The sequence below is a fragment of the Argiope bruennichi genome, chromosome 7, assembly GCF_947563725.1.
Source record: "Argiope bruennichi chromosome 7, qqArgBrue1.1, whole genome shotgun sequence".
NCBI classification, from domain to species: Eukaryota; Metazoa; Arthropoda; class Arachnida; order Araneae; family Araneidae; genus Argiope; species Argiope bruennichi.
In genome coordinates this window covers 55,813,282-55,841,023 of record NC_079157.1, presented here as the reverse complement: position 1 = coordinate 55,841,023, position 27,742 = coordinate 55,813,282, and the positions used below count along the sequence as shown (strand labels likewise).

The window sequence follows — 27,742 nt, the reverse complement described above, 5'->3', positions numbered from 1 at the left end:
ACACATGCATTTTCCTCGTGGATTCCTTTGCAAAGCTGACCATTTCTACAGGTTCCTCCGTAAAATATCCAGTTCCAAGAAGATACCTAAAAACCATACTAAATAAATCGATCCTATAGCAATGGCAGGAAGAATGAAACAATTGCTTAGCTGGAGAAATATTCATCAAATAATCTCCAGACTCCCTTAATTTAGCCCCATCAAACAGGCAAAGTATAAACTTTGTAACTGATCATAGCCCATTTCCTTCGTACTTCAAGCGATTCCATATCAAAGAATCGGACCACTATGGCTGCGAGGAAGTTGGTAATATACATTGTGCAATGTAATTGTACAATGTATATTGCAGTTTTATATACTTCTTTTAATAATTTTATAAACTTCTTCAACTAAGCTCTTCTTCAAGCAATATTAACTTTTTATTAAAATGCGAGAACTATATTATCTACCAAACGCTGCTATTTTACTTTATTCAATGTATATATAATTGTACTTCATTATGCCACTAGCTGCACTCTCACCACGTCTTTTCATCTTAGCAAACCCAGCCATGACCTCGAAGGAATCTGTGGAGCAAGGTGACGGCAAACAAAATATCTGAAGTCAAAACCAGAAATTTTGTGCTGTTTCTGCAGGATTTCCACAGACCCAAATCCAGAATAATTTTTTTTTTCTTCTTCAATTAAGCCCTTCTCCAAGCAATATTATCTTTTCATTAAAATTCGTGAGCTGTATTATCTACCAAACACTATTTTACTTTTCCGTATACGAAGTATATTGCAATAGTCGAAAAATTCGAACCCGAAATTTAGCTGAATCTCCGTGTTAGATCCTGAGTTTGAAAAACCCATTTTCAGAAAACGTCTGTCTATCCGTGACAAAGATAACCCATAACCGCATTGAGTTACATGGATGAAAGTTTCACTCTCTTCAAATTGACTTGAAGGATCATAATAAGTATTCATCCGTATCACGTAAACTACATCTTTCGTTTTCAGCTGGATAACAGCGATGTTTTCTCGTATGTTACTCCTGATAGTTTCAGCGTAACTTTATAAAGTCTAAATATTTCTTTAACAGTTTTTCAGATAAACATACTTTTCCCAACTGTATAAAAACCGTTAACCGATAATAGGTTACTTGATGGATCGTTATTTTGGATCGTATTCGGAATTATTTTTCTCTTATATGTAAATGGTGCGAAGAAGAGCAATTTACCGTGCTATCTCTGTTCCGCGAACAAGACGGGCGGCACAGCTAGTTTCATTTTCTGGCTCACTAGAGAAGTATTGCATAGAGAGCTGTTTCTACTTCGTATCCATAAATCAGAAAAAAACTAGTGCAAAATCAGTTTCTCCGCCTTCCTAGTGTTATACACAGACGTGACAAATCGGAAAAAGGAGTCCAAATCTTTGTTTAACAGTGATATACTACATCGATAACATATCGGCTTGTTTTATTGAGTCATTCAGTCAATACATTTGTTTGAGGATTATACGATACCGATAATTCGATTAATTGAACTGTAAAGCTATAAAAGCTCTGCTACTACCTTTTAAAAAATTGCTGTTTCAGATGCCTATGCGCTAAGTGCTTTTGCGACAGCATATAGTCAAATAATCGATTCAAAATATAATTTACTTATTCCCCTACAGTGATTCTGAGGAACCATCCAAATTATTGATTTCATTGCGATGATACAGCGCTTCTGTAGGTGGAATTAATATGAGGCGATTTCCGCCTTTGGTATCCTTTATGGCTAACAAATCGTCGAACAGTCCAATACATGAAATACCAGTTAAACTGTCGTCGGATTCTGTCTAATGTCAGCGAACTGTAAATGGGGCACTATATCAGCATGAAAATCCTGGAGAATTTCTTTGAGTAAATTTGTATGTTATAGGTTTTTTCTTTTTCTGTACAAGATTAAAATTAGGAAAAGTTGAACCATTCTCGAAGTATTATTTTTAATGGCACAGTGATATATAATAAATTAGTAAAAATAATTAATAATTATTATTAGCCTACTGTCATTAGTTATGTTCACAAAGAACGATATTTAGAATTTAAAATTCACTAATCTACTTATTTAGAATTTAAAATTCACAGACATTGTCTTGATCGATGTTCATTTTTATTTTCTATTATCTCAGTATCTTTAGCCAATTCTTAAAGAATAGTAGTTAGAACAGAGATAATTTTTTTCGCCTTTTCTTAATTATTGACAGATGATACTAAATGTCAAAATAAAAAATTGATATCCTAGTGTTTCCATGGGAATTTATATTATATTTCATTTTGGAAGTTGATCTAGTTTATAGGAAATGAAAAAAAAATATAACATGTACTAGTGTGCCTTCTAAATTCATATGTTAGATCATTTACAATTCATGTAAATTGATTTTTTTACACAAATTTTTTACTAATATTACAATTAATTAATTATTGCTTTTACAATTAATGAAATTTTACTATCTCATATAGTTTGTATTTTAATTCAATATTTAGAGTATTACTTGGCAAATACTGTTTGAAAAGAGCTTTGCTCACAAAAAGAACAAATCTTTCATCTATTGTATCGTTTTCAAATGAGCAAAATAACTTTAGCTAAATTCCTAACCATTTTCCCCAAATTTCCTACATAAGAGTAAGTACATACGCATATCTTATTTCTTGGTGAATTGATTTAATATAAAGCAAATAATATACAATAATTTATTTTTATCATTTCTTGTTGAATTAGTGATATACTGAGAAAATTTTTAAGTAATTAGAAAGAAACAGTATTGGATCACATTGACATGAACAACATAATATAAATAGAAAGAAATTATAGAAAATATATAAAAACAAAGGTAAACTTTTCTCAAAAAATAATATTCTCAGAAAGTCGTGGAATATTTTGCAAATATTTCAATATAATTATGTTTTTTATAAGCAAATAAAAAACGTTTTGAGTCATATATATCCTAGCTGACCAACGTAGCTTTCATCAGACTATTGAAACTTGGTTTATATGCCTTTGCCTTTAATCAATTTCAAAAGAAGGAAAGAAAGTAAGTATAAAAAGCTTTTTTTTTTTTTTTTCCCTAATGTATTAGTATCTCAAAAGCCTTCAAACACAAATGAATAGAAAATTTATTTATACTATTATTACTTTTTACTACATGTCCATTTACAAAAGTAATGCATAAACTGTAAATGTTTGAATTTTGACTCTTCTAAACATGAATTAGGGTAAATGATGATATATCAAAGCTCAAACTTAAAAAGACTTGGATCTAAATTTTTTCCCATTTATTTTTCAGAATTATAAATTTGCTGGAACATTTCTTTACAAGTAAAGAATTGCTTTTATAAAAATGTTAACTGAATAGCAAATAAGACACTTTCATACAAAAAAATATTTATTAAAAAATCCATCAATAACAATCAGGGAATATCCATCTCGTATAACAATGCATAGCACTTTGGGAAACAATTTAGTATTTCACTTAATTCTTTTACAATAAATGATATGCTTTATTATGAAAACACTTCACAAAGTATAAAGCTAACATGAAAAGACATTTACAAATGAAATTCTTAACACATTCACTTTAAACTCTAAAAGCTGCACTACATGAATAATAGTTGCATTTTTATTTAAAAATAAACATTTCCTTTACTTCAACTGGTTTAAGTAATAAAAATAAGAAAAAGAAATTACAATTTTATCAACTTATAAAAACTGTTAGTATTTATTAAAACTTATATTATATAATGTTGTTAACAAAGACAACACTTTCAAGTGTTTTAAAAAAATTAAAATCTCTTCATACACATTTAAATTGGCACAAAAATGAAAAGTGCTTTCATTATATTATATATAAATATATATCTACATACATTTTAAAAATTAAGTTTCATTACATCAAACTTGTGAAAAATATGGCAGAGTTATATCACATTTTCAATACTTAAAATTACATTTGATTCTGTTTTAATTATAATTCAACACATTTTAAATAGTAATGAACTTATCTGTTTTTAATTATCTTTTATTCATTTAGATAATTCCTAAAAACTACAAAAAAAATATCAATAACAATTACAATTTTATGCAAACGTAACTAGAGTATCCCCCCCCCCTTCAATTCCAAGAAATGGAATCACAAACATCTGTCATTCAAACTCAAGTTCAAATGGATTGCAATTATATAATCTAAACTGCAAAATTTTTATATCTTTTCCTTTCCATAAAGATAAGAACAATCAGTAGTTATAATAGTAATTAATATCTTCAAAACATAAAAATATTCACTTTCATTCCAGATTTTAATAATGGATATTTAACACAAATCAGCTTAAAAACATATGTTACTAGACTAAGTTATAAGCTTACTTCTTTTAAATGCACAGCTGCCTAATAAAATAAAAATTTATCTGTAGTTTTTAAAGCTCTTGATTATTTTGTATCACAATTAGAGCTGTAGTGCTCTTTCAGATAGGGGTTAAGGATTTCTTTTGATAAGCTGTCAACTCTGGATGCCAAAAATCCACAATTAAGACTAGTCGAGATTCAGTTCCATTATGCCAAACTTCATGTTCAAAGGAGTCATCAAACAGGATTACTTTGCCTTCTTCCCATGTTCTGAAAGAAATAAAAAATGAAAATAGAAGTGGCTATGAATATAAAGTTACTACATTTACAATATATAAGCACGTTGGTTATAAGAACTTAGAGGATGTGACACATAAGAATTGTGTGATATCAGACAAGTCTATTTTATAATTTAGGAAAACAGATATTAAGTTACTAGATCTGGCTGTATTTCTCTCCTTTATAAAACATGACTGAAGATCTATCAATAATCAGAAGTAGAAAGAAAGTAAGCTGTATTCATTAGAATTGTGTTTATTACAACTTTATTATTTCTTTAATTACTCATTTAGTGTTTTATAATTTTCTTCTAAGAAACACATGCATTTCTCTAAATTGAAGGTCAATTGCCAACTTGTCACAACCACGTTATGTGAAGGATTTGATTTGATTGGGTTTTTTTTATGGCACAAGGGCCAATCCTGGCCAAAAAAAATTTCAAGGGAAAATTTAAATAAATAATCAAAGTATTGTACTTTCAAATGAAAGATTTGATTTCATTAGTCTCACAAATTGTCTTAATAATCTGTTTCATTGTTATTAGAAAATATGCGAGATGATAACAATATCATATATGATTACATAATTTAATAACTTAATACTATCCACAAAAATATCTTTAACTATAAAAAATTATTTAAAAGTCAAGAATTGTAATAGTAAAGAATGTAGGTGGGGTCAGTTTGTGTATTATATATATATATATATATATATATATATATATATATATATATATATATATATATATATATATATATATATATATATATATATATATATATATATATATATATATATTGACATTTTACAGAACAAACCAAGAACTACTTAATTTGACTCAGATATACTCTGCAGGATGTGAATATGCATCTTGCAATGATTTTTTAAAATTTTATTTTATTACTAATAATAAAGATGTTGGTGCTCTACAGGACAAACTATTAGACTTAGAACTATCAAATTTGGTACAGATATACTTTAGAAGATGGAAATGTGCACCCAGGTGAAAAAAAATTTTTAATTTTAATTAGTATCTTAACTAATAAAATGAAATTTTCATAATTTCCAAAAATATAACAGCACATAAAAGATTTTACATCACCCTGAAATTGAAAAAAAAATGAATAAATAAATTCATTGATGCCAATTTAGTTAATTTTTAAAAAATATTTTACAATATAATTCATTGTTGATGCAAAATTCAAATCATTTGTTGCTACTAATATTTCATCAACTACTAATTGCTAATAATAACAACAACAACAACATGCCATCCTGTATATTTCCCTTATTATTGTTTATATGATAATTAAGCTTATTTTTTTATGTTAAGTAAATTTCAATATCAAGCATTTTTTTTTTTTTAAATCCTTTAATTTTTAATATCTTTGCTCCTTATGATATAGTTATATGTATAGATAAAAAATTACGGAAACAGCAGCTCAATAAACAAAAACAGAAAAAGGCTTTTAAAATAATATGAGCTAGATGCCTATAAAAATTTAAAGCTTTCACTTTTTTTTTTTAAAGTAGTCTTTAAGACATAGTTACAAAAAATATTTGACTGAAATTTTTAGCAATTATTAATCCTACCAATCTAAATTATTGCTAAAGGCAACTAGTTAAAAATAAAACTAGATTTTACAAATTTTCAAAAATATTATTGCACAAAATTAATTTTTATACCATTTTAAAATTTAAAAAATTGTCTACTTAATGAAACCATTTAAATGTCATCTGAATTTTGGTAATTTTCTAAAAATACTTTTTTTTTTTTTTGCATAATTTGAATAATATTTTTTTATTACTGAACTGAAATTAAAACCATTTTCATTATCCCATCAAATAGTTCATACTTGCTATCATTTATGCATCACTATAGATAGGGGTTATGCTCAAAAGTAGTTCCGATATACTCAACATTTCCAACTAATATGCAAAGATAACCAACACTTTTTCCTTTATTTATACAATTATTTTCTATAAATTTCTAGTACCAACTGTAAATCTGTTTATGACAAGGTACAGGTGGTTATCAAAATAATGAAAATACCTTAGATTTATTAAGAATCCTTCATAAGTATGGTGTAGGACTGTTTTTGGTATGTAATATAGCTTGGATTCGCCTAGTAGATAGATTCATATAATTGTTGAATAGTGTTTAGAAGAATATTATACCATTCTTCCTGGAGATATAGTGAAATTTCTGAAAGAGATGCCAGTGGAGGATATATATTGAATCCGTATTGAACGCTCTAAAATAGACTATAACAGTTCGATTATACTGAGGTCGGGTGACTGTACGGCCAAGACAGATAATTAACTTCATTCTTGTGTTCATCAAACCATGATTGGACAAGTCTCGCTGTATGTATTAGCTGCATTATCATCCTAGAAAATTCCATCTCTTGCAAGAAACAAAGTTTGCATCATAGGATGGACCTGGTTAGCTAAATTTTCTCTACTTCTCCCCAGTGATCTTTCCTTTCAGGGTTTTGATTGGTCCAGCAGAAAACCACAACATGGCTGACCATATCATGAGAGATACATACATATTTGACAGCTGGAAGGAGACAATCACGATCATACACTTGTGCAGGTGTCCTCCAAACATGCACCCATCCTGTAGTAGGGAAAAGTGTGAAGCACGAATTGTCAGACCATATTACTTTCTTCCTCTTATCAAACGACCAAGTTTTGTGAGTGTGACACCACTGTAGACAACGTTTACCATTAAAATCTGTGACAAGTGGCTTGGGAATTGCTGTTCTGCCATAAATGCTCTATTTATGAAGGTGCCTTCTAAGTATAATCACTGACCTGGAGAATCCAGATAGATATTGAGCTTTGCTGTCACTTTTGCAGCAGTTGTTTGCTTTTTAGGCATTATAATCCACTTCGATACCCATTGGTCTCCTTCACTGAGCTTCTCTTTCCACCCACTATTTTGCTTTGCTGAGCTTATCTTGCCATGCTGTGTACATGCTGTCATGACTTTAGACACTGTACCTCTAGAAACGCCTAAAAGTTGGGATATTCCAGTCATACTTCACCAGCTAGACAAACTCCTATAATTTAGCCTCTTTGAAAATCTGAGAGGTCCAACATTTTATGCTTTTGAAAAAAAAAATCCAAGAATTATAGAACTTCAATAAAGCTAACACATACTACCAGAATATATAATTTGCTATTTATAAAAAAATTGGTGGCTTATTATTATATTTTAATGCTTATGAAACACATTCAAAAATGTCACTTTTATTCACAGATGTTTCCATTATTTTGATAACCACCTGTAGCTTTTTGTTGAAATTACAACAAAATGCATGTTGCATTGCAATAATGGATTCACTCTTTGCATTCTGAAAACTGATACAATTTTTCCTAAGATGTCACCATTGGGGGGGGGGGGGGGGGGTACCCCAATATAGCAGAATTATTTAACTGCATAAAATAAAACTTTGAACTTTCTTTTATCTAGCAATGCATCTTTGTTATCATATGTTACAATTAAATATTTTAAATCTACTCCTCTTTATGGAGTAAGCAAGCATTTATTGCTAAATATATTGATTGTATTTTTTATACAAATACTTAAAAGGTTTTGTGAAATTCCAGAGTATCTTTTTTACATTAAACTGAGCAAAGTGTGAAAAAAAGATAATTTTTAGCCAATGTTTAAAAAATTTTTTATCATAATTCACAAGCATATTATTTTAGATTTTAGTATTGCTCTTATACTGCTATTTCACTACTGCATTTTTAAGCAATTCTGCATTATGTGAAATTCAACAAAATCTTTTTAAAATTATTTTAAAAAATCCCAGCAATATACAGAAACCTTAAGATATAAACACATTTAAGAAAAGATTATGTCATTTCATTATTATGCTAATATAATTTCTTGTATATACTTATATAATATTGCAATGTTTTAATCTGTTAACACTGATTAGTGATTAGAAAAAAAAGCAAACAAACATTTGAATTAATTATTAAATTGAGCTTTGAAAAGGAATCATAAATTTTATTTAAGTATGCAGAATTCAAATTTTCAAAAATACTAAATGCATCAATTAAAAGTAGATTACCTTGTCTCAGTTGCAACTCTGATACTAGTTCCTTCTGGTATCACAAGACCTAAATGAGCTCTTAAGCGGCAATTAGTTGGACCAGTGTGTGCCCAAACATGAGTTTGTGGCTGCATAATAGAAAATTTCACCTAAAAAAATATTTAAAATTTCAAAGCTTAATCATAATAAATATTTTTTTTTAAATTTCAAAGCTCTAAAATTGGAACTCTATACATTTTAAAATCGTGGCTATTAGATATTTAGAAGAAATCAATACAAACACAATCTTTAATCCATTCGATTTTAATGAGATATATTTATTGCAATATGCTATAAAGTAGTTTCAAATCCATTTCAAAAATGTTAAATTATGAATAAGCATTCAACCTTTGTGTACTGCAACTATGATCACTTATTAAATTAAATAATATCTCAACAACAAAATATATAAAATTATGATTTTATATGATTCATAATTACAGCATATTGTTTAATAAAATAAAGAAAATATCACCCACAAATAAAAATGATGAATTAATATACAGGAAATTATTTTGTAAAAATTGTTAATTTTACATAGTTAAAATACACTATCTGGACACCCCTTAAAAAAAGTTGTTCTGGCGGGTGATGCAATTTGATGTGTAATCGAAAGCTATAAAAGCATTAATAGTGGCTTGTCGGGTTGTATTTATGCATTTGTGAGGCAATAAGTAGGTCAAAGGAGCTTAGTGAGTTTGTTCGTGGCAATATAGTGGGATGCCACCTTTATGGGAAATCAGTTCGTGAGATTGCAGATATTCTACAGAAGCCTAAATTCACTGTGAATGATGTAACTGTGAAGTGGAAACGTTGAGGCAGTGAAACTGCAGGAAAAGAATCTGGTAGGCTGAAAAAACTTAGTGAATGCAGCTTTTCAGACTCCCGATCTAAATCCCATAGAACACCTTCGGAACGAATTAGAGCACAGATTACATAGCCAGTCTAATCAACCATCCTCACTGCAAGCACTCACTTCAGCTCTGATGGACACTTGGAAGTCAAATCCTATAGCCACCTATCAAAAACTGGTAGAAAGTCTTCCCAGACGTGTGAAGGCTGTCATCGATGCAAAAAGAGGACCAACATCATATTAATATATGCCTCAGTACGCTCTAAGTCCATACCACTGGGTGTCCAGATACTTTTGACCAAATAGTGTAGTATATGAACTATGAATGCCATATTAGCTCAATTACATTATAAAAAAATATAAATCGCCTCCCAATTAAAAAAATTACATCTACAAGAATGTCTGGAAATAAAGATGACTTTAAAAAATGTAATAGGAATATACGAAATTGAAATTTTAAAATATTTAGGAATTTTAGAGTATAAACTATAAATTTTTTTTATTTATATTTCCCATGTCAGGTATACTGGTATTATTTTCAATACTAATTTTCTTTTTCTTTTGGAAATTTAATTGAAGTAAAATAGTGGAATTCATTTATGACTATTTTACTTACTTATGATTAAATTATTACTTATTTTAAAAGTTGAGCAACAGCTACACAATCATAAATAAAACTACCCAAAATTTTGCAAAATATGACAATTACTAAGTAAACAAAATAATAAAAGATTAAAAGTATTTTTTAATCAAATCAATTTTACAATCATAAATTTCAGAATCATTAAAATTTTAAAAATATGTAACTATAATTTATCTGGAAAATAAACAAACAAATACACAAAATTTAATACTAACTTGTCCCCTCTTACAGTTAACTGCATCTGGAAACTGTGATATAAGTGAACAGGTCTTGGGAGCTTTCAAGCAATTTTTTTCAACTTTCCGTCCTATAAAAATTCCAGACATGTATTTTAATATTAAAACAAGCATTGTGCTTATTATAACTTAAAACAAACATTTTCTAACATTTTTTAGGTAACTATTAAATACTATATTTATCAAATTAAATATAAAATGCCATCAATAAAAATAAAGGAAACTGATTTTAGTAAAATTAAAAGTGACACATTTAAAAATTAACAATTTTTCATTTTTTAAATATTTTATTTAAAGATATTTTCGTAACAACTAAGAAAATATGAGAACAAAAACTTTTTTAAAAATAGTAGGAATACTTAAAAATACTAGGATTTGTTCCATACCTCTGGCAAATAATTCAAATTGTTTCCAATCCCCTGTATCTTGTAATCCTTCAGTTTCAGGTAAGAAACCAGAATTTTTTTCATTGGTAAGTGACAAAGCTTCATCGCGTATAGATATCCAATTTTTTTCTAAAATCTAAAAAAGAATAAATATAAATAATAATAAAAAAATTAAAACATTGAATCATAATAAAAATATATAGTATTTTAATAGTTATTTTATATCTTAAGGAAATAGATAAAAAAAATAAGCAATAAAGCAAAATAATATATAAAAAAAATAAAAACACTTAAAGGGGAAAAAGAGAGAGAGAGAGAGAACATTAGACTATGCACACATGTCATATATCTAAGGAAGTACTCAAATGCTTACATTAATTACATTAGATTTGCTTACATTTTAAATCACCCAATGATTCATATAGCCAATTTAAATAAAAATAACATTATTCAAATAAAAGTCCAGAAGATATGTGCATGTGAGGATCTATTTGGATCATCATCAACCATCTGAGCCAATTAATAAACTTTGATGGTGATTACTGAATTGATTCACAGTTTGTTCAACAAATTTTCATCTCATAATTCATCAATTTCAATAAATTATGTCATCATTCACTGTCTGAATTTCCTATTCGATTTCTTTTATTTTTAAAAAATATTAAGATTCATAACTATGCAATATTTGCATGGGAATAGATGTATTTTTCTTATTCTCATCCATTAACAGCCTAAATATTATCAGGAAGATTACAATTCTACATTCTAAATACATATGTTATGTAAAGAAAGTATGATAATTTACTTTGAAATAAGGACCATATGTTGTCTTCATTGGATCCCACCAAGGTTTGCCAGTCAGACCATTTACGTTATATAATGATCTTTGATACTCAGATAAAAACAAGCCTTCTTGAACACCATCTTTATACACTTTCATAGCCTATTAAAAATTATATAAAAAAAATTATATAATAAAAATATTTGAATTTTAATACTAAAATTCAAATATAAGTGGAGGGGGAAAACATTACATTAAATAAGTAGGTATGCTATTAATATGTTAATATAAAGAATATTACAAGTCAATAAAGATTGATTGCTTAGTTTAAAATTTACAAACAAAAAATTCCAAATATATATGTGTTATATTTTAAAAGAAAAAAAATAAAGTAATACAATGCTAATGTTTTACGTATACAGCCACAGTGTTTTTTAACTGTTTTCATCCTACATAAATTCAAGGAAATAGTCTAATTTTGATCTTTTGTTACAATGTCTTTGTCCAAGCCCTGCAAGAACAGTGTAGTGTACTGAACAGAAAGATAGAAAGCCTTTGCAAAGAGAGAGTGAAAAAGTGTAAGAAAGTATTTTAAACTTATACAGCTTTTGAAAAGAATTTTTAAACTCGCATTTTAAGCAAAAAAATACAGCCCATACAACTTAAAAGTTACAGTGAAATCTAAGCTCGAGTCTGAATGTGTGTTATGGCTTATGTGATTAATTTGTCATTAATAATTATTTTTTGTCAATGACACAATTATTGTCAATGAAAACTGATTAATCCCACTAACAGTAACAAATATATTTGTAAACATTCTTTCACTATAAAAATATTTTATTTCTGGTAATCATTAGTTTGTAATGTACAATGACTAACTACTAAAACTAAAAACTAAATTGCATTAATTTGTTTTGTCTGATAGCAGCATAATTTATAACTAAAATTGAGACAAGACTTAAGTTGAAAAAAGTAGTAGTCAAAAAATTACAACACTGCATATTGTCAATGTTGAAGTGAAACAAAAAAAGATATTCATACAGAACAAAATAATCAAATTCTGATTTGGTATACACACATATTAAAGATATAAAAAGAAAGATACAAAAATATTATAAAACTCCCATGTGTGCTTGAGAAAGAAAGGATGGGTGACATTTATAAATAGAATTAAATGGTAGCACCTATATTTGTTGATATAAAATATGCAAAGAAATATAAAAATTCTTTTTTTTAATCTAATACACAAAGGCCTCTATGTTGCAAGAGACATATTTTACATACTAAATTTAATAGGAAAAATAAAACAAACTGTTTTATTTAGTTTAGTTTCTGCTGAAGAATTATTGGAGCAAATGCCATATTGTAGACACTCGCAAATTGTTGTGCTAAATTTGCTTGTAGAAGAAAAATTGGACAAACTTTCCTAAGAGCATTTCATTAACAGAATTTAAACTATATCTTACAAAAAATACTATGATTGTTATGTTGTTGTTATTAGCATAAGCTTAGAAAAGAGACAACTTGATACTATAAACAAATACTGCATTTACCTGTTTGATTTAAAAAATATAACATGTTTTGAAACCATTAATAGTAATTTGCTTAGTTATACCATAAAATCTTTTCTTTCTTTTTTTTCACAATTTTAATTATCTGACGTTCCCCCAATATTAAGTATATTAAAAAAATAAATTATTCATCATATAAAATATAACACTTTTAAATAATACTCATAAATATAAGAACATTAAATCAGTTCTATACATACAAATAAAAAAAAAGAAAATTTTCAGCTAAAAGAGTAAAACAAAATCATGACTTATTTTCCTTCTAAAATCATGGCATTCACAGACAAATCAGGACTATAAGTTAAAGTTCTAATCTTCTGACACATGTATGTATATTATTTAAATTAATTTCAAAGTATTTTAAGTACCATTAATATATATATATATATATATATATATATATATATATATATATATATATATATATATATATATATATTCATTGGAAAAAAGGTTCTAGAAACATAAAAAATTGTATTATGATGGCTTTACATTAGAAGAATCTATTATTATGACTATATACTATAAATATAACAAGAATAGATAGAGAAAGCACCTCATCCTGTTTGCCAATTCTATACAAAGCATCTCCCAGGTGGAAGAAAAATCTGCCATCAATAACTCCTTCTTCTCGAGTAGCAATACCCTCACTCAACAGTTGTGCAGCTTCTGTATATTTGGAGTCGTCTGTTTTCAAAATGAAACCAAGATGAACTTTCGCAAAACCGGAATCAGGTTTCACTTTCAGGACCTTTTACAAGAGGAAAAAAAAAAAAAAAAAGAAAAGAAAGGGATATTTTTAATAAATAAATAGTTTATAAAAAATGAAGGAAAACAGGTCTTTATAAATAAATTAATCTAGCATATGCATACCTCAGATAATACTCTCTTGGCTTCTTTATTCTGTCCTATCATTAAATAACCAACTGCAAGTAAATTCTTAACATCTGTATTTTGAGGATATTTTTCTGCCATTTCTGATAACAGTTTTACACATCGACCTAAAAATCCTTTTAGAAGAAAAAAATGCTTTCATAAGTTAATTTTTTTAGCTTAATAAAATAAAAATTTAATTATTACAATATAATTCTTTATTGATTATAAAAATTATTAATAAAAGAACTTTGAAAAAACACATTTACATCAGGGATGATAACAAGAAATTAACAAAAGAATTAATTCTGAAGAAAAAAAAAGTAGCAACAAATAAATAATTTAGGTTCACTTCTTTCCTATATTCCTTTAATACTGATATCTTAAAATTATGTAAAATTAAACATTATTAAAATACTATCATAAAAATATTAATTCAAAAATAATATTAAAAGAACAAATCAGCCTCTGTGATTCAATAAATTATGGATAAGTACTGACAGGTTTAAATAAATAACAACAATAACTTAAAACAACAGAATTCTTTAATTTTATTTCCTGTTTTGATTTATTTTAAAGATTATTACACAAACTTAACAAGATGTTTCTATTTGCCTGAACAGGCTTTGTATTATGACCAAATAAAAGAATTCAAATAATGATGTTCAAACTTTCTTTTGCAAATTACTCAAACTATAGAAAAATGGACAAGCAATATTTGTGTAGTGAAATAGCAATATTTTTTATTTTGGTTACATTTTTTTTCACCCTCCCAAATTTGTCCCCAAATTTCATTAGCAATTATTCAAACACCACAAGTTTTATTTAGACAAATTCTAAAAAGAAACAAGCTTTTATGGTAGCAATGGAAATTATAATGTGTTTGAATAATTGAAAATAATAAGTTTTCAATACTGTACTTAGTAGAACTAATGTGATAACCATAAAAACTACAAGAATAAGCTTTTGAAAAAAGATATATCTTTTTAAATTAATATATTTGGCAAAGCAATTTTAGCTATCTGTATTCGTTTATAAAATATTGTGCAATGAAAATTAAAATCCAAAAAATAAAAACTGAACTAATCAAAGCTAATTGATCCATGCATTAATTCTCCATTTCTTTACAAAATTATAAATTCTTATTAGCAATACTGACAAAATAAATGACAAATAAAAACAGAAAAATAGTATAATTACCTCTAAATCGCATCCTATCTGCAGCTCGTTTTCCAGCTATCAAATATAATTCTTCAGGTACATTTTTAATTGACATCACTTTTTGGTATTGTGCTATAGCTTCTTCAAGTAGTTTATTGCTGCGCTGTGTTTCAGCTAACTTATCCAGAACTTGAGCCTTCACATAATGGAGTCGAGGACTTTGTTTCTGTGACTGCAGCAACTCTTCACATTTCCGTAAAGCTCTTTCAGGGGACTTAGGATAGGGAATAACAACAGGGAGTCAAAAAGGCAAGCAGGCTAAAATATCATGCAAGCACACAAATGTTATAGAAGCAAAATTACAATTTATATTTCATGGATGTTAAAAATTATGATAAAAAACGGGATACAGAATACTTTTTAAAAGCATCCATAATGGCATTGAAACTATGAATCAATAAATACTACTGCAGCTTTCTAATACACAAAGTAATGGTTTATGTATTTATACTGCAAGCATGCATTCAAATAACTCTGTGAATATTATTAAATAATAAAAACCTACAGAAAAAAAAAATTCATATAGGCTTACAATTAGCGCATTTGGAAATGTAAAAACCATTTTGAATGGGAAGGTCCAATTATTTTCAATAGCAATAAAATCAGTACGATATAAAAAATAAATTAAGAAACATTGCTGGAATGGAATACATAAAAATTATTAAACTTTAAACTTAAAATTCATTTTTATTTATCCATTATTACATAATTATTTTGTTTTAATATTTAATCAAAAACAAAACCAAGTAATACACAAAAAGTGATTTATAATCCAATAAAAGAGTATCTTCAAATGCTTCCATATATCGGACTTTTTAAAATTTATAATAAATAAATAAATATTACCATTCCCGAATTCACTGTAACTAATTTACAATGACTAAAATATATCTATTTATAAAATATATCCATTATATAATTTATAATTATTTATCTATACAAGTTCAAAAAAAATGTGCAATATTTTGTTACAATTGATATAATTTTAAAATATTTTATAGCCAAATTAAATAAATTCATTATTTCAATTTCTAAAAATGCAATGGCTTTGTTTTCAATTAATAATTAGATTATATTAAATATATACTAAAACTTGTAAGCAGGATTGTATTTATTATAAAAAAGACAAAAAATTGTAATTATGAAAATAAATAATAAAGACTACAAGAAACTTCACACAGATATTTTTCGATAGCAATTAAAAAAAAGTATTTTTTATCTCATAAGTAAAAAGATTTATGAGAAAACTGGTTTCAGTATTTTTCCATCATTCCTTCATAGAAAAATAAATACTAAAAATTGGAACCACTCAAACCATTGCTAATTTTATAGGCTAAGGTTACTGCAATAAGTATTCCTTTATGCATTTGGCAGCTGCCATGATAAAAGAAACATGATACTTTTTCTAAAATTTATGCCTCTAAACAAGTGTTTTCAAACAGACGGAAAATAATCCAAGTTCCAAAACAATTAGTTCATACATCAGGATACGAGACGATAATTCCCACAAGGGGAAAAAATTAAAAAGAAACAATCCAGATAAAAGTGATATATTTGGGAGAAACATTGATGAATTCTATTTCAGAAATAGATCATACGTACATAAATGTGATGCTTTCCATGCTAATAAAATGCATGCATTTAGTGGGTAAAAAAATGAAATTTAAATATTTATATGAATTATTGACATGAGATGATGGTTATTGGCTAGACAAACTAACATGGTTCCTTTAATTAAATGCATTAGTTTTACAGTACGGTTAAAATTGCCAAAAATCAAATTCATCTCTAGTGTCCTCCTCATCATCATATTCATCATCATCTTCATCCTCATCATTATCATCAATGCTAAATTCCTATGAGAAAATTTATTTGGAAAATTACAACAATAATTATCAAAACCAAAAAGACTTAGTTGTGGAAAGTAAAAAACTTAATTAACAGCATTTTCCATTACCTATAATTTCAAATACTTCTTGTATGCAAATCTCAAAAAATTATATAATAAGTACACATTATTATATAATATTTATCAAATTATATTACCAAAAAAATTAATGAAATAGAGACAGAACTGAAAATGAAATTATTAAAACTTTGCAATTTAATCAATTTAACTGATTACATGTAATCTTATACTGATAACATGTAATCTTATATTGATTACAATGTAATTTAAAACTTGAAATCAAATATTTTTAAATGTTATATTAAAAGATACTTTCCAGATTGTTCTTTGGCTTTCTATTGATTATTATGGAAAATATTCAAGAAATCAAAAAACGTTGTGAAAAGTAACTTTTTCAACAAAATATTTTACTTAGTAAAACTAACACATGATCAACTGACATGACTTAACACTTCTGGGATATGTGAAAATAACATAAATGAATAATCTGCATAGGTTTTAAATAGTGTGTCTTGCATCATTGAATATACATTTTGAATAATTATTGCATTTAATATTTAATTAAAAGCATTAAACTAATTAGTATCAAATCAAAAACAAAAATATCAACTAACAAATATAAAGTTTTAAAACAAAATCATCAATCTAAAACTCAAAGAAATGATTCAAGGGGAGGGGGGGAGGTAAAAACCTACTTTTTGCAGGATTTCATCCAACTCATCTAATTGCTCTCTGATTTTAAAATCCTCTTCATTAGTTATAGATTCTTTTTCATAATAAGTAACTTCTTCTTCCACTGTATTTTCAGGTGGTGCATCAATAAAATCATCAGAATCAATATCATCTTGATCAAATGGATGCTCATCTTTTGATTCAGCTGCAGGTGTTGTGGGCAAAATATCATCAACTGAGGATGTATAGCTTTCTGTAACCGATTCAGGAGGTTCTGCTTCTGTTACATAATTAGAAGAGTCTGAATATTCAATTATGTTTTCAGAGGTTTCTTCATCATCCTGTTTCTCAACCTCAGGTTCATGTTCAGGAGATATTTCATAATCCTGTTCATAGGAAACTTCATCATGGGAAGCATCAGATTGGAAAGACACAGATTCTGGTTCTTCTAATGTATCTGTATGTGTTTCTGTTGTTATGGGTATTTCTATACTTTGTTCTATAAATGAAAGAAAAACCAATATTTATAGGTATAAATTATTGATCACATTACATTCATACTTTCAATGTTTTTAAAAATATGTTTTTGTATTTAATTATTTTGAAATTTGATCTTCAAGCGCAAATTCTTTAGGTAAATTTAAACTAGTTTTTAGAATTATACTTTTTTCTAACATCTACAATTATATAAAACAACAGAAGTAATTCTATAAAGAAAGAAAAAAACAGTAATTTATTTATTATTAGTTTAATTTATTTTTGAAGTTCATGTCCATTAATTATTTTATTTCAAATATATCTTTAAAATTACAAAAATTATTGAATTACAAATTTTTTAATTAAAAAAAACTTTTATATATTTTTAAATCATGTATAAAATTTTATTTGCTTTCATGCAAATATAATCAGCATCACAAAAACAACTAACATTCTTACTTTACTTAAAATGAAATTAAAAAAATTATTACAGGGAAAACTTATGATGCAATAATTTATATTTATAACAAGAAGAAAAAAAAAGCAATAACATAAGCTACAAATTGTACCAGTATCTTCCACATCACTTTCTATACTATTTTCATTTGTTGAACTAATGTATTCGTCGGTAGAACTTGGTGCAGGCGGCTGAAATTTAAAATATATATATATATATATATAACTAGTACATGAAAAACTATTATTAGTATTCAAACTTAAAACTATTTCGAAAAAACTAAAAAAGAGTATATATACAGAAAGGCAAAATTCAAACCTAATCTACTAACCATTTTTTTAATATGAGAAATTTAATATTTAAAATATCTAATGAGAGCAAATTTCTATTGTGGATCAACCAACAGAAATGCAAATAAAATGCTATGTGATAAACAAAATGTTTTATGAAGTATTTCTTCATTCTGTTTAAAGCATCTCTCAATGAAATATTATCAAATGTCCGTTTCAACTAAAATTGTACAACATAATAAAGAAGTATAATTCTTTCACATAATCAAAATATTTTAATGCAAAATGATATACAAAATAATATGTCATTAATTTACATTTACAAATAAAACAAAAAAATTAAATATATATATATAATTTACTCCATGTACTGAAAAAAATATTTAACTATAATAAAATATATTTACTTCAGACAGCTGTTCATCTGATGAATCCGTTTCCCCAACATTATCACTAAAAGATTCTTTAACTGATTCTTTTGAATGTTCATCATTAAAAGATAAGATGCTGCCTATACTTGGGAAATAATCCGCAATATTTTCTATAAAAAAAATCAATGATAATTCCATAAATATAAATAAAAATATTTATTGGGTAAATTTAACAATTGCAAAAAAAATACTTAAATAATTATAAATACTTTATCAAATTTACTATTTTTCCAATAGTGATTATTGCTTACTTTTGCTGTAACAGTGTAAAAGATTTTAAAATTTAATTATCCAATAAAAGTACTGAAAAATTATTCACCTTGTAATGATTCTTCTTCTTCATGGTCGTGAATATCATGGTCGTGATGTTCATGATCATGAAAGTCGTGTTCATCATGAGGAACTTCAATTTCTTCAGAATGGCCATTAAAAATATCTACTTCTCCCCCTAAAACAAATATGTTTTTATTATAATTCAAATATTTAAATAATATTTTAGAATCTAATTTTTAATCAAACTGTAAAAGTTAAATGTTAATAAGAAAAATTTAATCCTGTTAAACAATTTCTTCAAATTTATTTAAGCAAATTTGAGTAGTTAATTTCCTCAGATATTATTTTTAAATTCTGTTTTATAATGATTTTTAATAAAACATTAAAAGCACTAATTCAGTAGCATTAACCTTTAAAAAATTGTGTCATTCATATATTAAAATGAATTCAAAAATTAAAATGAAAACATAATTCACACATTAAAAAATTTATTCAATCTATCGGAATTTTTTAATAATTATTTTCTTAAATAAAAAAGGCAAGTTTATAAACATAACTGAAATCTTTCTTAAAGATTAGGACTAAATTGAATATTCATTTCTTATTAAATAAAAAAAATTATATTATTTTATTTAGCTCATGATTTATGTATATAAATTCCATTATAATCACATGTTAATATTAACATAGTATTTTTGATGTTCTTGTCTTTACTATGTTGATGTGTGGGAAAGTGGGTGAGTGGGTATGTGTGTGTGTGTTGCAGAAGGATTTACTGAATTTGTAAGATTATAAAAATTCAATATTAAACTATTCTTATTCATAAACAAATAAAATAGAAAGGTCTTTGTGATGATTGTCAGAATAATGTATAACCAAGTAAAAAAGGAAAGTTGATTATATATATATTACATTTAGAATCATGGGGAAGAATATCAAAAAACAAAAAAAGGGAATCGTCTGGGCTGAAAGTCAAAATGCTATAGAAGAAAAAAATATATAAATAATATTTGCAGTCAAAAGTTTATATAAATTTACTAATATATATAACATTTTTAAATTAATTTTTAATTAAATTTAACATTTTTAAAGATTTTCTAGATAAGGAAAACTATAGTAAACGATTTAAGAGAGGTAAAGGTAGAAGCGGCAATTATCATAATATATTTGAGGAATTTCAGAATTATGGTAATCTGGAACATAATAGTAAAAACATTCACAAAATTAGGAAATATTTAATTTTTTTTGGTCTTAGAAAAAATAAAATTAAATGGTTTATGAATAATAGATTTGGAGATCTAAAGTTTAAAAAAATCTTTCACTAAATTTATAATTCTTGATGTAATTAAATTTAAGCTTAATATTGGAAAAAACTATTTATTATTTAATAATAAAAATAATTTAAACAAAGAATTCTGTCTGGTAAGATTTTTGGATAATAATTTTGAAAACCTAAAATTACCTGAATTTGTGCATAACAGTAAAGTATTTTTTCCTTTAAAGGATAAAGCAATTGTTTTAATAGCATTTAGTTATACATCAACTTTAAGGAAAAGAATTTGTAATTATAATTACTATAGCAAAAATTTAGATAAAATAAATAAAACAGATTGTAACTGTAACAAAGAAATCTATAAAGATAATATAGATGCTGATAAATTCCATATTATAACAGGGAATTTAGAAATTACTGATTCCAGCTATTTAAGAGAATTAATGGAAAGGAGAACCAAATTTAGATTGAGAGAAAAAATAAGCAATAAAAAAAATCCTTATTTCTATTGGTCAAGATTTGGATATTATTATTTCTAAAATTTCTAGAAAATACCATTGGCCTACAGAAGGTTTTGGAGAATGGAAAGTGAGAATTTTAGAGGAAATTAAGACAAAAATGAATGTAGATATTGGCAGAGCTAAAGAAGGAGGGATTTACTTTGGCAAAACATTAAAAAAAGAAATAAAAATTTTTAAAAAGAAATTTGTTATTGCAGTAACAAATAAATCAGCAAATAATTTCGTTTTAATGTGCAAATATTATTATTATAGAAAACTATTAATTAATGAATATAACTCTAAGGCAACTTATATTTTAAAGAATACTGGGAAAAAGGAACGAGATAAAAGAATGCTAGCTTTCACGAAAAAAAAACTAAAATTAAGACTTGCTCTTTAAACTATCCTTATTTGTTCCCAACTGTAAAATTTCATTAAAAAAAATCCGTTAAAATTTAGATTCGTGACTTATAGCACTGGCAGTTATAATTACTATACGGGAAAACATTTCTTTAAATACTTGAAAATTATCCTGAATAAAATTAAAGATGAAGATAACTTCATAATTAATAGTAACAAAGAAGATTTGGATTTTCTAAATGGCAACATTAATAAACTTAATACTTATGATTTGGAAAATTTATATACTAATCTGCCTCATGAAAAATTAATAAATATCTGTATTTTTATAATGATGAATATTTAAATGACGATATTATTACAAAAAATAACTGGCTAGAATTACGTAAATTTAATATTACTGAAAATTATGTTTTTAATGGAATTAATTTTTATAAACAAGAAAAGGGCATTCCAATGGGAACAGCTTTCTCAAGTGTATTAGCCAATATTTTCCTACATTACTATGCGAATAAAATAATTAAACAAAATTTAATAAGCAGTTGGAGATATATTGATGACTTGCTTTTGTTGAACTTAAATAATACTAATATTGTTACTAATTACAAAAGATTTAGTTCTAACTGAAACAAACAGAAACCAACTTGAAGCTACTTATCTGGATTTAAAAATTGAAATTTCTAGTGGTAAAACATTAGTTGGTACCTACGAAAAACGGGATGAATTCAACTTTAAAATAATTAAGCTTAGTAATTATCAAGCTAATCTAAACTCTAAAATTTTCAAAAATTTAATTTTCTCACAATTTGATGGGATTAAAAGAGTTTCTAATAACAAAATTCCTTATACTGAAGCAACAAATAATCTCAGTAAAAACTTAACTACTAATGAATTTCCCAGAAACTACTGCAATATAGAAGTTTTAATAAGAGAAGGTTTGGCTTCTTACTAATCTTTTGGTACAACTAAAAATAGACTTTCAGTTACATGTCAACTAACTCAATGGATGGTGGTGAGACCCTCCAATTATTTATTACTTTGAATGACGCTGCATTTTTACGCAGGGGAAGCAAATAACGTGGGAAGCAAGAATAAAATGTGATGTGAGCCATTTTTTGTAGAGGTTTTACCTGCTACTGGTATGTTATTTCATTTTTGTTTCAATAATTGGTTGTGAATTTTCTTTTATAGTTTATATTATGTTATTATAATTTTTAATTAAATTGGAGATTGCAATTTATTGTTTTATATTTGTAAAAAATGGTTTATCTCTAAGACCTCAATTTCAGAGGATTTTAGGGTCATCAGGAATCAATATTGTTGGACAAAAGTCAGACCCCTCATAGAAAAATAAATCCCTTGTTTGAATCCCTGCCCCTGAGAAAGTCTTCAAGCCGGATTCTTAATTTCTTCCTTTTTTATTCTATTTATATTCTTTTTGCTAATTTGGTTATGTGCTATTTGGTTATTTTTACTAATTTGGTTGTGTGTGTGTGTGTGTGTGTATGTGCAGAAGTAAGGAAGGGACGAAACAAATGATCACTTGTCTTATATAACATGGGATTTCCGGCAACGTGCCAATTTAATACTCGTGTTGACCTCGGATAAGGGCACTGAAGAGATCATTTTCACCTGACACGTGGAACTGAAGGTGCATCATTTTTACAAAGCTTCAACAGTGGAATGGGATCAGGAAACAAGAGAACACTTTAAAATAACTCCGAGATGGGCTGAATTAGGCATAAATTTAGGAAATTAATTTGGATTGAATTAGATATTAAATATCATTACATACATATAAAATAATTTTAAAACTGAATAAATATAACATGATAACAATTCAAAGAAAAAAAAATTGTGAAAATATATCAGAAATTACTTACTGTCTGTTCCATGTAATGATATAAAAATGAAGCTCAGAGAAACAACTAAACCAGAAAACAGTAACACAAAAACGAATTTGGCAAAGACACTTGGCTGATGTGTGGGAATCACAACTTCTTCTTCCAATTCTTGATCAGAATCTTTGCCTTCTGATTTTGAAGGCATGAAGAAGTGATCATCTGTTGTATGTACATCCTCTGAAAAATGAACTAAGCTCAAGTTTGAAATTGCTCATAATTTATATAAAAAAATTATTTTTTGAAGCAAGAAACTAATAAATAAGTACAAGTAAATAATGCAAATAAAAAAATCACAAATTTATATGTGAATAAAATAAAATTTTATGCGACTTAAATATAAAACCATAAATTAAATACAGATTCTTCAACTTAATCCAATTTAATACATTAATTTAATAAATTCAGATAATTCAAGTTAATTTTATTGTATGAACAGTCAAATCTCTCTTCAACTACCATTATCAATTATCTAAAGTGAGTAACGGTTTTAATAAATTATTCTATAAAAATAATTAATATTAATAAATTATTCGTATAATTTTTAATCAAAAAGAAATAAAAAAATATGAAAACTATATATTAACAGAAATGTCAGCTGTTTTTTTTTTGGGGGGGGGGGGGGAGGCTAACATTTTTGTTCCTTTTGTCCTAGCATTAAAAACAAAAATTTATAAATTAAAAATTAGTTACTTAAAATGTTGCTAATTAAATAATAATATTCCTCCAATGTAAAGAAAAGAGAATAAAATATATAAAACTCTTAACGTAATGCATAGTACTTCCTTGCACTAAACAAATGAAATTCAAAAATAATTATCATTGCAAATAACTTAATATAGAATAGGCATTTCCATCAATAAAAAAGAATTGAATTAATTAATTTGACTGTCATTTTTTTTATTATTATTATTTTAAGTAAAAAGTATTGACTTTAAACAAAATTTAAGTTGAAAAATTTGATTAGTAACAAAATTCAAACTATAAACTAAACACTTCACTGTATCAACTTGATTAGTATGGTGTTTAAATTTGTAATCAAATGATACCTCTAATAATAATGCATTGAAAAATCATGCCACCTTTCACTACAATCAAATTTAATTTTAAAATTTTACGATATGTATTTTTTGACATATATTCATATCATGATCTATTATTATAAAAATGCATCTTCATTTGTCTTCAATAAATCTCCCACCCCCCCCCCCACACACACACAGATTAGAAAGTGGTTTTATGATAAAAAAAATTTATATAATTTTTTTACTGCAAATTTTTATAAATAACTTACATTTAATTTCATTTTTATAATGATAATCTGATCTTTTTTATTGTTTTTAATTTTACTGAGAATTATATGCTAATGAAAAAAAAACAATGAAAAATAACTTAAATCTAGTTTTTTACAGATGTTTATCTCTTACAATCGGTCCATTTTTAATGGTTATTTCAGCTTCTTCTCAATCAGATACAGCAATCTAACCATTTTCCATTAATATTCAAACTACTTCACATATTTTCAAATAACATATATTATTATTAAAATTCTAAAAACTTTCCTCATTTTTCTTATATAAACATTAAGAATTTTTATATAAAATACAATATGAATATTTATTAAATGAGAATTTCTAATTTAATTTGGTGTTAAAATTAATCTCCAATTATATATTTCTCAATCTCTGTAACATTTTCATTAATAATGAAAATTTTAATTTAAAGATGACAATTTTTGAGGTTTCTTAGTTTGGATTAAACATATATCAATTAAAAAATTATACTGATGTGATTAGACTACCTTTATGATCAATACATTTTTTTATGATAAATTTAAAAAAAATGTTAGATAAAAGTGACAAATAAATTCACAACATACTTTAAAGTTTATAAAAATTAACTGTAATTTACATAGGTAGCATGACAGCAAATATAAATTAAATAATATGTAATATTCTTCCCTACTATAAAAATAACTCTTAAAAAATTCAATTAATTAATTCAAAAATTATTATTAATTTGAATATAAATTAATATAGATTAAAGATCAAAATGCAAGATCAAAATTAATTTATATTCAAAATGTCTAATTCAATAGTTTCCTGATAGATTGAATTAAATGTACTATTTAAATTTAATTAAGTTCATGGGAAGACTTCAGTTGGAGTGTCCTAAATTTAGCATCTGGAAAGGCTTCTCCCCTTCCTGGATTTCATCCAAATTGTTCCGACTACATGGAACTCGAAGTATCATAAAAGATTTCATAAACTCTCAGTGTCACATTTAATACATGGAATGACATTTTGGATTTTTGCTAGATGATTTTCAAATCCTAACATATTTACATCCTTTGTTAAATAAATGAAAAATTATTATTTTAGATATTTAAAACTGAACTGTTTTAATTTTTTGTATACAAAAAATTACATGTTTGTTCTATACTGAAATGATATGTTCTATATGAAATTTTAAAATGGCTAATTCTTAATTAATGATCTAAAAACTATTATTAATTTAATGAGAATTAATTATTAAGTATTTCTTTATCTTCATGACATTGTGTAATTTCCAGATAGAATCACATCACCTAAAATACAACAGCAGCATATTATAGATCAAAATCATTAAATTTAATAATTATGTTTTCTAGAAATTTGTATAGATAGATCTATTAGATCTGGATGGAACTGTTGAAAAAGTTTTTTAAAAATATTCTATTATTGCTCAATATTTTCTCTCTTTGTCATTCGAATAAAAATTAATATTTTTTTTATTTTTATACATTTTATTTTCTATTTTTACTATTAGTATCTTGGCTACTATTTCCATTTATTTTACTTTCATAAAAGTTGCATATGCTGAAATGTGCTTTTACATGGATTTCAATACTTTTACTCTAATAATTTATTCATTATTAAGCAAGTCAGCAAAATAATTTATCTAAATAAAAGATCTTTGCAGAAATGCTGCACAGAATTGGTTACTGAGTAATTCAATCTATTACCGAGATCTATCAAAGTAATGAATTACTTGAATAGTTAAAAAAATTCATGAATATTAATTTTAAATATTGGTGTAATTGAAAAGTCTTATGATAACCTAGGCTAATTAAGAAAACCAAGGGCGTAATAATTCTAACGTACACCAATCTGAATATTTTGTAAATAGTATTGTAATTTTAACAAATAATACCAATTAAAATAAAAATACAGTATGATATAACAAAGGATGATAATAAGACTATATTAATGATGAAATCTAGTGACTGTATGTAAATTAAATGGATTAATTTCATTTCTATGATTAGTGCCATATTTTAAAGTTATGCTGCAAGCGATTAGAAAAAATTGAAAAGAAACAAATTAAAATTTATAGTGTAGCTCTGATGCTATTAAGAAAAATTTAAATATTTGCTGTCTTAATTTGACAAAAATTTCTTTTAGAATTCAGAAATTATACACGCATAGTGTTGTAGAAAATTTAAGCAACTAAACAAAAGCATGAAAACTTAATTGAATTAACTACAAATAAGAAATTTAAAACAAATCGCACTAGTTACTTTACAATACAGTACTTTAGAAATTCACTTTAAAAAAACCGTTGGATCGACTTATTTTTCTTTTTCGTTAAATCGTGCAATACAATTACTTATATCATTACTCAGCAAATTAGCGGTAATTTTCAATGTACCTTTTCTTGGCGGTTGCGTATCTTTTCTCTTTTTCCTCCTCCTTGGTTCTTTATCCGACATAATTATTTAAAATACAAAGACCGAGACAAAACTAAGCAAATTATACAAAAAGAACAAGAGCTAATCAGTTTGATTGAACTCTTTTAAATTCTTGTTTCTATCACAAAACCATAAAAATAAAACCGCGAAT

General features: G+C 26.0%; 1 protein-coding gene across 2 annotated transcripts; it reads right to left on the bottom strand.

Moving 5' to 3' along the window:
* Positions 1–3,389: 3,389 nt before the first annotated feature.
* On the bottom strand, positions 3,390–27,742 carry LOC129975742 (aspartyl/asparaginyl beta-hydroxylase-like). Of its 2 annotated transcripts, none has more exons than XM_056088930.1 (14): positions 27,552–27,742; positions 23,844–24,053; positions 19,874–20,002; positions 19,531–19,664; positions 18,946–19,024; positions 17,923–18,398; positions 15,298–15,532; positions 14,098–14,234; positions 13,781–13,975; positions 11,678–11,815; positions 10,873–11,008; positions 10,466–10,557; positions 8,734–8,864; positions 3,390–4,633 (listed from the first exon to the last, which is right to left on the bottom strand). In XM_056088930.1, the coding sequence occupies exons 1-14, from the start codon at positions 27,610–27,612 to the stop codon at positions 4,483–4,485; spliced, it is 2,304 nt and encodes a 767-aa protein (XP_055944905.1). In that variant the 5' UTR covers positions 27,613–27,742; the 3' UTR covers positions 3,390–4,482. The 2 variants fall into 2 exon arrangements, with proteins under 2 accessions (XP_055944905.1, XP_055944906.1); XM_056088931.1 differs by having other exon boundaries at positions 23,844–24,041.